This window comes from Girardinichthys multiradiatus, chromosome 13, assembly GCF_021462225.1.
Source record: "Girardinichthys multiradiatus isolate DD_20200921_A chromosome 13, DD_fGirMul_XY1, whole genome shotgun sequence".
In the NCBI taxonomy this organism is placed as follows: Eukaryota; Metazoa; Chordata; class Actinopteri; order Cyprinodontiformes; family Goodeidae; genus Girardinichthys; species Girardinichthys multiradiatus.
The window spans coordinates 41,313,898-41,328,843 of NC_061806.1; the positions used below are offsets into that span (position 1 = coordinate 41,313,898).

Genomic DNA, 14,946 nt, shown 5'->3' on the forward strand with positions numbered 1-14,946 from the left:
TCTCTGTACTGCTGCAGCGCCAAGCCCAGAACTTCCAGATCAGACCGTCTGTAGTTAAAGACAACAGGGATGTACAGAACATTATGCAAAAGCCTTGAGCCAGGTCTCATTTTTTTATATTTCACCTCCAAACTGTCATTTAATTTTTCAAAATTAGTGGAAAAACCTCAGAAGTCTGAAGAAAACCTTTATCAAGAGTCAGGGATCTGGGTGAGCTACACTGCCTACCGTGTTTCTGTTTGGCTTTTGATTCCAGTCCACCTCTCCGCAATCTGATTGGCTCTCTCCTGGTAGCGTTCCAGCTCAGGGCTGCGGTCCGGGTGGAGCTTGCTGAGCTGAGCTCCCGCCTCTTTGGCCTGACCCACCTGAACCTGCAAGGCCTGGAAGATGTGTTCTTGTTCTGAAAGCTCTGCGTGCCACCTCTGAGGAACGATCAAACAGTGTTAATAAAGTCAACCTGGACATGCAAGAGGAAGAAAAAATACAGTTAAACCATTTCTGGTGAAGGAGCCTGCTTTACCCCCAGCTGGTCTCTGAGGTTCTGAATGGCTGCAATGTCTGCAGGAACGACGTCCTCCTCACTAAGCCTGCTCTCATACTTCCTGACCTGGCTCTCCGCTTCATCCAGGCTCTGCAGCAGGACCTCTACTGCTTTCAACCTGAAGAGATAAAAAGAAGAAACATTTTACCTCATAAGGAAGCAAAATGTTTCGAGCTAATTCTGTGTAATAATACATGAAAAGCTTCACTAACTTATCCAAGTAGACAGCTGAAAGGTTGTGCAGTTTATCAGTTCTCTCCACAGCCTGACTGAGCTCCGACCGGAGACGGGGAACGCTGGAGGACGACGGCTTCTCCTCGAAGAACCTGACGCAGCGATGGGATACGTCGCCTAGACTGGAGCGCAGGGAGTCCAGTTCAGATTTCAGCTTCTGGATGAGCAGAAATTAGGAAAAATATCAAAGCTAATTTTGTTTTAGTGATCTAACTGAGCAAATAATTATTATTTATCATTTATTCCAGTTATTTAATTCATTGTTTTCTTTTATTAAAAATTAAATGTCATTAAAAGAAATTTTTTCAATTGAACAAATAAGAATAATTCAAAATACAATAAAAAGTGTTTCCTGTTCTTTAACCATGGCATTAACTTCTAAAAGAAAAATTCAATATGATCCCATTTCATCTGTAGCAAAACATTCAAACAGCATCTAAAACAAAAGTATAAAACCAATTTAAAAAAAGACTTGCAGCAACGACAAGGAGTCCAGTTTGTAAAATATTAACACGTGTCATTGCCTTTAAAACCAGCAGATGGCGCTCAAACTGACCTCTTGCTCTGCAATCTGCAGCGTGATGTCAAAGCTGCCAGCTAACAGCCGGCTGGGAGGCGGAGTCTCGATGGCGCTTATCAGCATCCGCTCGGACTCGTTCAGACGGAGAGTGATGTCCTGCAGCTCCGACAGGTAGGACCCAGACACCGACTCATCCTTCTCCACTGCAGAGACAGGAAAGGAAAAGAGACATCTTGGTTGCATAAAGTGCAGCTTTAATTAATTTTTTCTCGCACAAAACACCTTAAAACATGTAAAAACACAAAGCTGAGCATCATGGAGTCCTCACCCGTCTCCATGTTGTGCAGCAGGTCTTGGCAATGCTGCTGCGCCTGCTGAACTTCCCTCTCCAGGTCCCGTCTTTCAGCCGCTGTGAACAGCGAGCTCTCTTTGCTGTCTGACAGGAAGTCGGCTAACTGGGACCCCAGGTGATCCAGCACACGTTGGCGCTCTGACGGACTCTGACTACGAACCTGACGGTTGAAGCATGTAAGAAGAGGTGAGACTTCCAGGGAGCCCAGCAGCTTAAGACTCGGACTATCTGAGAAGGCCTCTCAGAAACTCACCGTGTCCAGGGTCCATCCAGAGACGGTTCTGATGTCTTTGAGGAGGTAGTGCCATGTTACCACGCTCTTCATGTTCACATGCAGCTGATGCCACAGAGACATTACCTTCTGGTACAGCTGCTCCGTCCTGTGTTCATAAAGGAAACAACCCTCCTGAAGCCTTCAGCTGGTTGAAAGCAGACATTTGTTCCTTTAAATGTTTCCAATCACAACATTCACTGAAAAGGCAGATCTGTGTCCCATTTATTTTGCTTCACAATGAAAACAGCAGCACATGAGAACATTCGCAACAAATTCAATGATGGTTATTTAATGAGGTTTAGATAAAGTCATGATGGGCAAAAGGATGTAAAGATTTATTTTCCCAGGCTGGAATAATTACATAACAAACAACCTTTAATGACTTCCAAACACAAAAACTGGTCGAATAAGTTTGAATTTGTTTTCTAGTATTCAGACAGGGTCAGAAATATACATACAACCAAGGGTGGAACATTTCAGAAGCCCGATTTGTTCATTTCAAAATGCGTTTTGATGTGTTTTGGGAGCCTTGTGCTGCTGGAAGCCTGTTCAAATGCCAACCATGAGGCCCAAGCTGCCACCGTCAGATGAAAAGCTGAGATGCTCAGAAAGAACCAGAAACTACTAAAGCTCAAACCAGTCAATATTGACAGTCAAGTGAGTTTAACGCCAATGTGGACAGACAAGGTCCAGACCAAAAAATCGAAACCCTCCTCCAGAATTGACACCTTCATGCTTCACTGAAACTAGTAGCTGTCCACATGGACAAACCAGATGTTCTCTGGAGGAGAAGGGTTATGGTCGGAGGAGACAAAGATCGAGCTGCTTGTCCACAATGACAAGAAATATGCCTGGAAGAGTCAAGGTGTTCCTTTCAGGCCTAAGAACACTGAACTAACGGTCAAGCATGTTGGTGGCAGACTTCCACCTGTTGTAAATTTCTGGAAAATGTTTAAAAGCAGAGTTCAGGGAACACGGCAGGATCAGAATGGTCACATGTCAGCCAGAAACCTGTTGCCGGCTACAAAAACCTCGTGGTTATTGTGACATTCACCCAAATATCAGTAAGCTTTGAGTTTATATTCTAACCTGCCTGGATTTAGACCATGGCAGTTATAATAAATTTGTGATATGCACATCAGCATATTTGACTACAAAGAATTGATATTGCCGTCCATGACGCAGTCCATATCATCTATTCAGTCCTCTAATAAATTAAACACTAAACCAGCGGTGTCCAAAGTGAGGCCCAGGGACCATTTATTGCCCTCAGGATGATGCTGTGTGGTCACCAGTCCAGGCGGTTGAAGCAGAAACATTTAAATTATCTGGGTGAAATTTTCAGTGAGGTCAGGCAGACAAGTAAAATATCCAAAAATGAAAAACAAAAAATATTTATTTTTTTAACAACCGCATGCTTTCATTTTAATTGGAATGTAAATGAGACCTAAACCATTCAGTAAGTTTAATTCCCCGTGACGAGACTCTGACCTGCTAGACGTGTCGATGGCCTCCTGGTTGGGAGGAGGGACGGTGAAACACACAGAGGGGACCATGGCTTCATTCCCAGTCGGACTGATCACCTTCCACTTGGTCCTCTGGGAGTTGTCCTCCAGCACACACTCCTCTCCCTGGTTGATCGTGATCTGAGGTGGGTTGCATGGAGAGGAGAAACGAAGGGCAACAGGAGGATAAAAATGTGGGGTGATGATTGGAAATATGGGAGAGAATTAACAGAAGCATTTAAATGAAGTCCGGGAATTATGAACGTTTGAGGAAATGACAGATTAGAGACAGAATGGGTCCGTAGAAGAAGGCGAAGGTGGTAAAATCAAGCAGGAGAAAAAGGAAAAAAACCCATAAACCAAAAGCAAAGAGCAACAAATTCATCATGAAGCATAAAATGAAAACAAATCATGAAGCTGCAGAAGGCCTGAAATGATCATGAGATCAGAGAAACTGAGATGGGAACGAAGATGCTTTGCAATCAATTAAGCTTTGGTTTTAATTGTTAGCATTTCGTTTTAGTTGATTATAAACTGCCTTTCTCGCCCCTTCCCTGCACACAGACAGCAATAATGCAAAGCTTTGCACATTATGGAAACACAGGAAATTCATGAAACATATTCAGAGCTGGTTGTTCTCTGACCGACTGAATGTGTTCAGTTCAGTGAGTTCCTTCAGCTCTTATCAGCTGATTGCAGACATCTACCAAACAATGAATTCACATATTTGATATTTTTAACTGCTTCTTTATTTGAATGAATTTATTGTCCTGCCTGTTCCACGCTTTGTTAAACACGCTGTTTTACACAATCTGTGTTCTATAATTTAAGGAAATTCTAAAGAAATCAAATGTTTTTCTTTGTTGGTGATTAAAATAATCCAGATTCACTGAATATTTAGACTTTTAATCCATGTCTAATCATTTTTGGATGATTAGACACCTTACGGTTTTTTTAGTTCCCGTTTAAAGCCAAATGTTGTTTTAATGTTTAATATAAATGTATGCAGCTTAATAAACAAATACACAAACATTTGTCATATGTCATTTTTAATGTAAAAACAAATATAAAGATTTTGATTTCAACAGTTTAATGTAGCAAAATAAAAGTTAAAATGTTTGTGGGATTTTTGTTTATTAATATCTCATTTTGTTACGTCGGGAAACAAAAGAAAAACAAAAAAACCGAAACAAATTCACCTGACATTAGAAATAAGTATTTCATGAAATAAATAACAGAAAATATCTTTGAAATTAATAGTATAATATCTCTAATGTTAAAAAATAATGTTAAATAAAAATTCATAAACTAAAACAATTAAAAACAAATCAGTAAATGTGAAATTAGAAAATAAAAACTATAATTTATTAAAACATCAATTTATGGAACAATCTCAACATATCTAAACATTTTCCTGGAATTATGATAACCTAGAATTATTAATAGTTAATTATATATTTAATAAAAATCAGAGCTGTGATCACAAAAATAATTTATTCCCTGGTCTTCGAACACAACATGATAAAAATAAAGCCCTCCATGTTAGTTTAGTTGTCCTATACTAAGAACAGGCTTTATTTTAGGACTAAAAAGGCAAATAATTCATCATCTTCACCTCTGCAGCAAATCAGAGTTGCACTATTTAAACCAGTCTTGAATCAGCTGATAAGAAGGAGAGCAGGCAGCCAGAAGGCTGCAGAGTGAGAATCTGAGGGTAGAGAAGGAGAAGAGAGGCAGCTATACCTGAACGTTGGTCTTGTCAGCCCAACCGACAGACCAGAGGAAGGTGGGAAGAGAAGGAAGGGTGTGGAGAGAAAAAAGAAAGCCAGGCAGAGATAGTTACTGTTGTGCACGACTTTCCAGAGATTCCCTGCAGCCAAACCAAACCACCTTCCTGCTTCAGATGGACACTTACGCTCCAGTGAACATACCGACCCTCCAGAACCAAGAACTAAATATAACAACAACATTAGCAGCTGGATGTCCAGGCAGAGCTGCAGAGGTGCAGAGTACTGCTTAGGTAAAAATGTATAATTACAGGTCCTTCTCAAAATATTAGCATATTGTGATAAAGTTCATTATTTTCCATAATGTCATGATGAAAATTTAACATTCATATATTTTAGATTCATTGCACACTAACTGAAATATTTCAGGTCTTTTATTGTCTTAATACGGATGATTTTGGCATACAGCTCATGAAAACCCAAAATTCCTATCTCACAAAATTAGCATATTTCATCCGACCAATAAAAGAAAAGTGTTTTTAATACAAAAAACGTCAACCTTCAAATAATCATGTACAGTTATGCACTCAATACTTGGTCGGGAATCCTTTTGCAGAAATGACTGCTTCAATGCGGCGTGGCATGGAGGCAATCAGCCTGTGGCACTGCTGAGGTCTTATGGAGGCCCAGGATGCTTCGATAGCGGCCTTTAGCTCATCCAGAGTGTTGGGTCTTGAGTCTCTCAACGTTCTCTTCACAATATCCCACAGATTCTCTATGGGGTTCAGGTCAGGAGAGTTGGCAGGCCAATTGAGCACAGTGATACCATGGTCAGTAAACCATTTACCAGTGGTTTTGGCACTGTGAGCAGGTGCCAGGTCGTGCTGAAAAATGAAATCTTCATCTCCATAAAGCTTTTCAGCAGATGGAAGCATGAAGTGCTCCAAAATCTCCTGATAGCTAGCTGCATTGACCCTGCCCTTGATAAAACACAGTGGACCAACACCAGCAGCTGACACGGCACCCCAGACCATCACTGACTGTGGGTACTTGACACTGGACTTCTGGCATTTGGCATTTCCTTCTCCCCAGTCTTCCTCCAGACTCTGGCACCTTGATTTCCGAATGACATGCAGAATTTGCTTTCATCCGAAAAAAGTACTTTGGACCACTGAGCAACAGTCCAGTGCTGCTTCTCTGTAGCCCAGGTCAGGCGCTTCTGCCGCTGTTTCTGGTTCAAAAGTGGCTTGACCTGGGGAATGCGGCACCTGTAGCCCATTTCCTGCACACGCCTGTGCACGGTGGCTCTGGATGTTTCTACTCCAGGCTCAGTCCACTGCTTCCGCAGGTCCCCCAAGGTCTGGAATCGGCCCTTCTCCACAATCTTCCTCAGGGTCCGGTCACCTCTTCTCGTTGTGCAGCGTTTTCTGCCACACTTTTTCCTTCCCACAGACTTCCCATTGAGGTGCCTTGATACAGCACTCTGGGAACAGCCTATTCATTCAGAAATTTCTTTCTGTGTCTTACCCTCTTGCTTGAGGGTGTCAATAGTGGCCTTCTGGACAGCAGTCAGGTCGGCAGTCTTACCCATGATTGGGGTTTTGAGTGATGAACCAGGCTTGGAGTTTTAAAGGCCTCAGGAATCTTTTGCAGGTGTTTAGAGTTAACTTGTTGATTCAGATGATTAGGTTCATAGCTCCTTTAGAGACCCTTTTAATATGCTAATATGCTAATTTTGTGAGATAGGAATTTTGGGTTTTCATGAGCTGTATGCCAAAATCATCCGTATTAAGACAATAAAAGACCTGAAATATTTCAGTTAGTGTGCAATGAATCTAAAATATATGAATGTTAAATTTTCATCATTACATTATGGAAAATAATGAACTTTATCACAATATGCTAATATTTTGAGAAGGACCTGTAATTAACTTTTAGAGTTCCTGAAAACATCCCAGCTAAGAGTCAGTCAGAAGCAGCAGGAGGAATCTGGCAGCTTTAGGCTCCTCTCAGTTTAAACTCAAATATCCTTTGGATGTTTTCTGAACTTCAACAGAAGAACCTCTGGATCCTATATTGTTTCTGAGCTGAACACAGCAGATTAAATGACGTTGTGTGCCATAATTCATGTCATAAATAACTCTTATTATCTACCCTATTATCTATTTAATGCCCCAAAGGATCAACCAATAAAGCATTTCTCAAAAAGGGACTCATATATTTGATCATGTGAAGCTGCAGTAGGTAACTTCTGTAAAAATGTATTTCTTACATAATTGTTAAAACTGTCACTATGTCCTGACAACAGAACATGAGACAGATGATCTGTGAAAAAAAATCAAGCTCCTCTCGCTCCTCCCAGTGGTGCTACTGCCATTTGCAGAATTTCACCGCTCCCGGTCAGAACCAACCAATCAGAGCCAGGAGAAGTGCCTCAGCGGTGTCAACCATGCTCATATAAGCGCTGCTCACACCCCTCCCCCAGACAGCGCATAGCGTCATTCAAGACTGGAGCCATGCTAACGGCACTGCGCTGACGATGCTGTGCTCATGATGCTGCGCTAATAATTTGAGAACCAAGATTTTATTCAAAGTATGGGCAGGTCCTAGTCAATGTAAGCATATCGTTGATGTTTCGTCCCTACCAGTGAATGAGCCATAGCTGTTAAATCTGCCGTCATCGGTGGCCCTGATTACTAGGCTGAACGTACACGGCACGCTACGCTATGGGGGAGGAGCTGTGGAGGGAGGGCTGTAGCACAGCAGGTGTCAAGGGGGAGGGACCTGTAAGGTGTGCTTGTTTAAACCTTCGGCTAAATCCACCGTTTCCTCAGAACTCCCTACTGCAGCTTTAAGTAAAACTAATGGACTTACGAAAGTAAGTTGACATGAAATAGGGTGGGGACGGTGGGGGAAAAGCAGTAAACGTTGACGGGCCAGGATTGGATCCTGTGTCGAGGACTAAGGCCTCCGTACACCCCAGCGCCAACAGCACCGCACCCACTGCTTTTTATGAATGATTTCCACATTTAATTATTTACTGTATGACATATCTAAATATTAAAATAATTCTAGATTTAATTAATCAGTTTAATGTATCCATTTAACAATTTTATTTCAATATTCACATTTATAAATACGGATTTAACAACGATTTATGGTTCTGAATGAGATGTTTATTAATAATTTACGCATTTGGTGAACAGAACCTTTTTAATCATGAAGAGAAATAAACCTTTTTTTAGCTTTTGGTGACTGGTTGGTGGGCCAACACACCTGCCTCCTGTCAGTTATCTCCTTCTTTCTTCATCCTCTCATCTTTTTATCCAATAATTTCTTGAAGTTGAACAAACATCTGTTTGTGCCTTGCCTCCTGATTAACAGTAAAGTGTGAATATTTTCACCACATTTGACCAAAGCAACCCTGACTGCACTGAGGAGGACTTCCCAGGAGGAGGTGCTTGTTGGTGAAGGTCCGAGATGAGCTGGCATAAATCAACAGTTTCTGAACCAGAGACACAGCACCTAGAAACGGGTCAAGCTCAGCTGCCGTACCTCTATCTGTTTGTAGTCACAGATGGCTTTGATGGGCGTGGCCCCACCCAGCAGACCCTCGGTGCTGCGGGGCCGAAGCTGGACCACCGTCTTGGCCCGTCCCATGAGGCTCGCCACTGTGCTTCGGTACTCAATCAGCTGCTCCTTCTCCTCCTAAAGGAAGAACAAAAGCGTATCACTCAAACTGGACCTTAAAGGTTCTGATTTAGCTCAGCCATAAAGGTAAGAGGGATGAGAAGTGAGAGAGTGTAAAATAGCCGTGTGGAACCATCAGAACCCAGATATGTTTGGACCAACACATATTCTAGGTCTGTGGCTGGATCTGTAGTGTTGGTTATGATGTCAACCTACAGGTGGCGCTACATGGTAGAATTAGGAACGGCATCACAAGAGAACAGGAACACTATTAAACGATATGACAGAAAAACAAAGAAACCATTTTCACCTGATCTGTCATTTCAACCAAAATCTGAAAACGTTTGAAGTTCTTCTGCTCCCCTCAGGCGTCTCCACAGCGGATCACCTGCCTCCATCCCACTCTATCCTTTACTTCTTCAGCTGTTACACCAGCCATCTCCATGTCTTCCTTCACTACGTCCATGAATCTTCTCTGGGTTCTTCTTCTTTTCCTACTACCCAGCAGCTCCATCTCCAACGTCCTCTGTCCAATGTGTCCACTATCTCTTCTCAGAACAGGTCCAAACCATCTCAGCCTTGCCGTCTTTAACTTTATTTCCAAACCTTCCAGCCTTAGCTGTTGCTCCGATCTGCTCATTTCTAACTCTGGTCCCTCCCAGTGAACATCTCATCTACCTCCTGCCTTTTTGACAGTGGTGTTGTCTCCAAATTATAAACCATAGAGGGTCTTGCTATGTTTTATGGTTTGGAGACAGTGACGCTGTCTAAGAAGACTGTTAAACATCTTGGACTGATCAATATTTAAAGCACTTGAAAAAGTTGGTCAGAGACATAAAACCAGGGAACCTGCAGAAAGTTGATACAGAATAATCCCTTTCCTTCCCAGTCCCAACCCACAACCCCAGTGTTTCTCATGTGAAGCTACTGGGTTTGTCCAGCTTCAGCTTCAGCGTCTGGATCGGCCTGAGTCTTTAGACCCGATGCTCGGCCACCGACCATTAAACATTTAACTGTGAGCTCTTTGCCCTGACAAGCAGGATTAAGTTTCCTCATCGAACATTCAAGATGGAGAAACAACAGGGAGACAGGAGGGTCGGCATGTGCAGGGAGATGGATGACGACACGGACTGGGAGGCACATCACAGGTCTGTGTTAATACGTTTTCACATTAAGCCTCAGAGATGAATCTCACACCGAGAGACGAGAAGCTGCTGTCAGGATAGCAACAGCAGATCATCTGAAGCAGGATTTATAGACACACAAATTAAAACAAGGTCAAATGTGTCAAAAGAGAAGCTAAACTCTGCCTGAACAAACACTCATGATTTCCTCGTTTTCTGGGCCAACTGAAGACTGAAGTGTGAAGTTCAAGGTTTCCTGTCAGATATGGAGCACATCGAGATGGAAACTCCATTAACAGGAAATGGAAATGATTTAAAATACAAACGGAAACAAAGCGTGCTGAGAAGCTCCTCAACAAGCTTCCAATAAATGGGAAAACTGTTTAAAAACAGGTTTATCCTGACTGCTTCCACACAAACATGCATGATCAGAGTGAGCACCTGTGCAGGCTGCTACTCTGGAGCATTCAGGTGTGTGTTAACACAATGCTAGGGCAGAAAGACACTAGATCCCCACACTACTCTCAGAGGTGCTTCTGTTTGTGACTCAGGACTCAGACCTCCAGGATTTCATCTTTGCTTTTTGCAGATCATGTGATTCTGCTGGCTTATTCAGGCCACGACCTCCAGCGTGCACCAGACCCGTTCACAGCTGAGTGTGAAGCTGCTGGGAGGAGAGTCTGTTCCTCCAAGTCTGAGGCCAGGGTTCCTGAATGGATGTAGGATGACAACATCTGGGTTGGGGCTCAGTCTCTGCCTCAAGTGGAGGAGTTATGTATTGTGTTCATTAGTGATGGTAGGATGAAACGGAGAGAGACGGATTGGGCTTTGTCTTCAGTAATGATGGATGGATGGATAAAGTGAAAGCAGTGGGCATGGCTTTATTAAGGAAAATAACTGGATTAAAGTGGAGATTTCTGAATGAAGGTCAGATACCATGGAGTCCTGCAGCAGGTCCTCCAGTTTGCTCAGCCTGCTGTTCTTGTCACAAGTATATTGTCTCTTTATTGTTTCCTGAAGCTGACGGAGATACGACTCAGAGTCCCTTGCGTCACTCATGAACTGAAAGAAAACGCAGACATGACATTAAAATATGTTTTACTCAATAATGTAGAAATGTTGCTAGACAAGAAATCTGAAGAGCAAAGCTGGCTTCATTTAGTTTAAAACGGTCCTGGAACGTAAACAGAGCCTTAACCTCACCTGGAAGTAGGCGGTGTTGTCTTTGAGATGCTGCTCCACACAAACACACAGCTGCTGCACCCACTGCCACTGAGTCTGCAGGGCTGCACTGTAGGCCTGAAAACACAGAGTCAGACCAGGAGGGTCCATGCAGAAGACAGTCAATAAACCCTCACCCACCTGGACATCAGCGACTGGTAGCGCTGCACAATATATCGAATCACAATCATCATCACATTAGGACTGTTTGGATATAATATTTAGTATTATTATGTTCCATAATGCTAAAGCTGGATGCTAATAACACATCTGCCTTGTTGGACGATCTTTCATTGCGATCGATGCCGACACAAAACAATCAGGAAAAACCCGACGAGTTTCTCATCAGTTTCACTTTGTTTATTTTTATAATGTATTTTATTTTGAATCAAATAATCTCTTAGTAAAAATGATGAGTTTGATTCCCTCCTCAGATTTTCCTCAGATGAAACGCAAACAGGAGGAGCCATTAAAAAAACAAGCTTTAAAATGAATAATAGAAAATACTTAATAGAAAGTATTCATTTATAACCGTGACTATTTGTATCGGGAGCTCCTGAAATTATCTTGTTCAATAAGCTCAGCAGGTACTTTATTTTATGTTTCAAAGACGCAAAAAGTAAAAGCCTGTAGAAGAGCTTTGACTTCTGCTAGAAATAAGACCATCGACTCGGCGCGTCTGCTGCAGGAAGAGTCTGAATTTATCAGGTCCTTTTTAACAATTCTACCAATTAGTATTAATGACCTACACAGCATGACAGAAATCACGCTTTTGACTATTTTGTGCAAATAGAACCAAAAAGTTTTTTTATTTTTTACTGAAAAAAAAAAATCCACCCCATTAACGTGCATAAACATAACATTAAGGGGAAAATGGAGGATAAATATGGGAAATGAAATAAATCCATACTCTGACAGATGGTCAGAGTATGGACCAAGCTAACAGACTCAACTCTAACCAGCAGGAGTTACGTCCGGAAAGGAGCGCAGCTTTGATCAACTGGGTCTCTGGGTGGAAAAATGAATCTGTTCACAGTGATCAGACCAGACAGAACAGAACAAAGGTCCAAGCTTACCTCCACAGTCTGCTTGGCTGGATGGTTTTCCTGACAGAGGTGGTTGGCTGTTTCCTGGAGGGTACGCATCACATCCTGTTTCTCTGCCAACTCCAACCTCATCACCTGGAACCAGAACCAGGACCAGACAGTTAAACATGTAGCCTTAGGGTGTGTTTACTTTGAGTGTGAAAGGTTACGGAGAACTTGTCATGCTCGTGGCCTCTCCTGGGTCTCCCTGACCATCTCCATCACTCACGTTGTACATCTCCCTCTTGGCGCCCATGTTGGTGTTGTTGTCGCTCCAGTCGAAGGAGATCTCCTCCTCCTCCCTCTCGTTGAGCCAGATCAGCTCCTCGGTGCAGCGACACACAAACCCCTGAAGGCTCTCCAAGCTCTGCAGGCGGCATGACGAATGTTCCTATGGAAACCACACAAACATCGTGATGATCAGCGGCCTCATTGTTTGGCCAACTTGGGTTAAGTTGCTGGTTGGGCTGCATTTCCAGGGATTTGTAAGGCAGTCATAGATGCAACAAAGGACATTTAGTCAGACATTCATCATCATAAAGCTATTAATTATGGGACCTACCATTACTCATAAATAAATACTCATACATTTTTTTTTTATGTAATGAATGTCTTATGTTGTAAAGCATGAAAATACGTATTTTTCAGAACATCTCTGCATGTTTATCAGACAAGTGAATGAAGGTATTAATACATGGAAAGCAAGGATCTGGGGAAAATGGGAGCACACAGGGAGCAGATGAACAATTTTGTTGCCATGCTGTAATGGGATTAACTGGGAAACAAAGACAAATCCTTCTGGGTGCTTACCAGTAGCTTGCAGTACTGCTGTTCCAGTTTGGCCAAGGTTTCAGAGTAACTACCTTTAAAGTTTGGAGACACTTTTGCCTAATGGAGAAAATTTCAATAGAAGAAATCTTAATTATCAATCATAAGCGTTACTACAAATCTCCTTTTGTCAGGTGATGTTTTTGCACCTCGTAGCTGCGCGCCTCCTGCAGGCTGCTCAGCAGCTCCTCCACAGCCGTATGGATGGTGTTGTGCTCCTGGAGGTTGTTTTCTACAGAGGGGAGGTCTGCACCCCATTCAGCTCCCTCCAACAGCTCCTAAAACACACAAATTATATTGTGGATCCACAAGAACCTCGTAATAATTTGGAACATCATTCAGTTTTGTCATGTTTTTTAACTCTCATCAATATGGGAAGAGTCACACAATAAATACATGAAACCCTAAAACCTGATCAGAAACAGTCCACTGTGACCTTTGATTGTAATACCATGCATGGTTATAAAATTTGCCAAACATCCTGATGGTAGAAGGAGTGAGAAAACCCAGCCTTCCCTGGAGCTGCATGCAGCTCAGCCGTTCAGTCAAGTAGAAACAAAGTTCAAACCTTGGTCACAGGAAGCTGGACTTGGCCCGATTGGACTGGCTTTTTAGAAACTGTTCTTACACTAAACTACAGTTTAAGATTCCTCCACTGCTATGCGACTGATCATTTTATATTAAATCAGCCCATAATGCATTGGACACACATAACGGGACGGGTCTTATTTCCTACATAAAAACACTGTAAACACAAATACAAATGTTCATATTCAGGTGGAGAAAGTTCTGCCACTCACAACTCAAGACTTTCCATAGAGATTATAGATTAAGACAGCTTGTCTAAGGCTCAAGTCCCGTCTATTGTCCTGTGTGCCCCATAAGAGGCGGGAATCACCATAGCAACCAGAGCCTGAGCGTGTCTGAGCCTCTGGATGTAGATTTAAATCACACGGTAGTTCTGACAAATGGCAGCTTGATCACAGCTTTCTGATCTGTGTTTTATTTCACCATAAACTGATGGATCACAACCAGTGGTCAGCAAAGGCGTTCCACAACAAAATCGGTTCCTCCTGCTCCACATTTGTTGTTTACTTGACATAAAGAGCTACAAATACATACAAGGAAATTCCTTTACCATGTTTTTATCTACAGCTAGCTCAACAAAGGGGACTTAATGGATTCAAAAGTGGAGTGTTTAAGAAGTTAAAGACCTGAAATCATAATCATACCATTAAGAGACCCACAGAGCTGTCCGTCTGAAATTAATACATTTAAAAACAACCTGAAATAATGACTGCGGGTAGAACTTTAGCATGCCAGAGGCTGACCTGTGTCTCCTCCACCCATCCAAGCAGCTCGTAGATGAATCTCAGGCTTCCTTCATCCTCTGATGAGGACATGGCCACCAGCTGGGAGCGAGCCATCGGTCGCCGCAGGAGAGCGGCTCCGACTGCTCCCACGGCTCCCAGCAGGGTCTGTCCCAGAGAGAGGCCTCCGTCTGTGGCTCTCTGCCAGGGTGGCTCTGTGCCGGTGGTGCCCAGGGCCTGAGAGAAGTTGCCTTTCCTGTAGACGCTGAAGCACTGCAGACGGAGGGAGACCAGCTCCTCCTGAAGGCAGGAAACTCTGCGGATGATTGAGAAATCAGTCAGCCGCTCATTTGAAAGAAAAAACTTTTAACCACGTATCCCAGGTTACATTAGGAACACGACCGTGAGGCTGCAAGCAAAACGCTGCAGTACATAAGGTCTTTATGAAATGGTTAGCAGAGTGTTATTTATTCCCGTATATTTATATGTTTCCTGTAAAAACAGAAGCTGTGAAGGTTCAGGTCTGATGGAGCCA

The 14,946-nt window shown here is 42.7% G+C and overlaps 1 protein-coding gene across 1 annotated transcript in view; it reads right to left on the reverse strand.

Moving 5' to 3' along the window:
* macf1a (microtubule actin crosslinking factor 1a) overlaps positions 1–14,946 on the reverse strand; it is a 231,471-nt gene that overhangs the window by 120,952 nt on the left and 95,573 nt on the right. Inside the window, exons 14-30 of the mRNA XM_047383195.1 lie at positions 14,433–14,727; positions 13,251–13,379; positions 13,084–13,161; positions 12,503–12,664; positions 12,265–12,369; positions 11,171–11,266; positions 10,904–11,029; positions 8,709–8,861; positions 5,170–5,181; positions 3,413–3,567; positions 1,901–2,027; positions 1,624–1,807; positions 1,332–1,498; positions 754–932; positions 521–659; positions 229–422; positions 1–48 (exon numbers count right to left, since the gene is read on the reverse strand). The exon at positions 1–48 is cut by the window's left edge and continues 112 nt beyond it. Of these exons, the coding sequence (XP_047239151.1) occupies positions 1–48; positions 229–422; positions 521–659; positions 754–932; positions 1,332–1,498; positions 1,624–1,807; positions 1,901–2,027; positions 3,413–3,567; positions 5,170–5,181; positions 8,709–8,861; positions 10,904–11,029; positions 11,171–11,266; positions 12,265–12,369; positions 12,503–12,664; positions 13,084–13,161; positions 13,251–13,379; positions 14,433–14,727 (2,349 nt within the window). The remainder of the gene's footprint in view (positions 49–228; positions 423–520; positions 660–753; positions 933–1,331; positions 1,499–1,623; positions 1,808–1,900; positions 2,028–3,412; positions 3,568–5,169; positions 5,182–8,708; positions 8,862–10,903; positions 11,030–11,170; positions 11,267–12,264; positions 12,370–12,502; positions 12,665–13,083; positions 13,162–13,250; positions 13,380–14,432; positions 14,728–14,946) is intronic.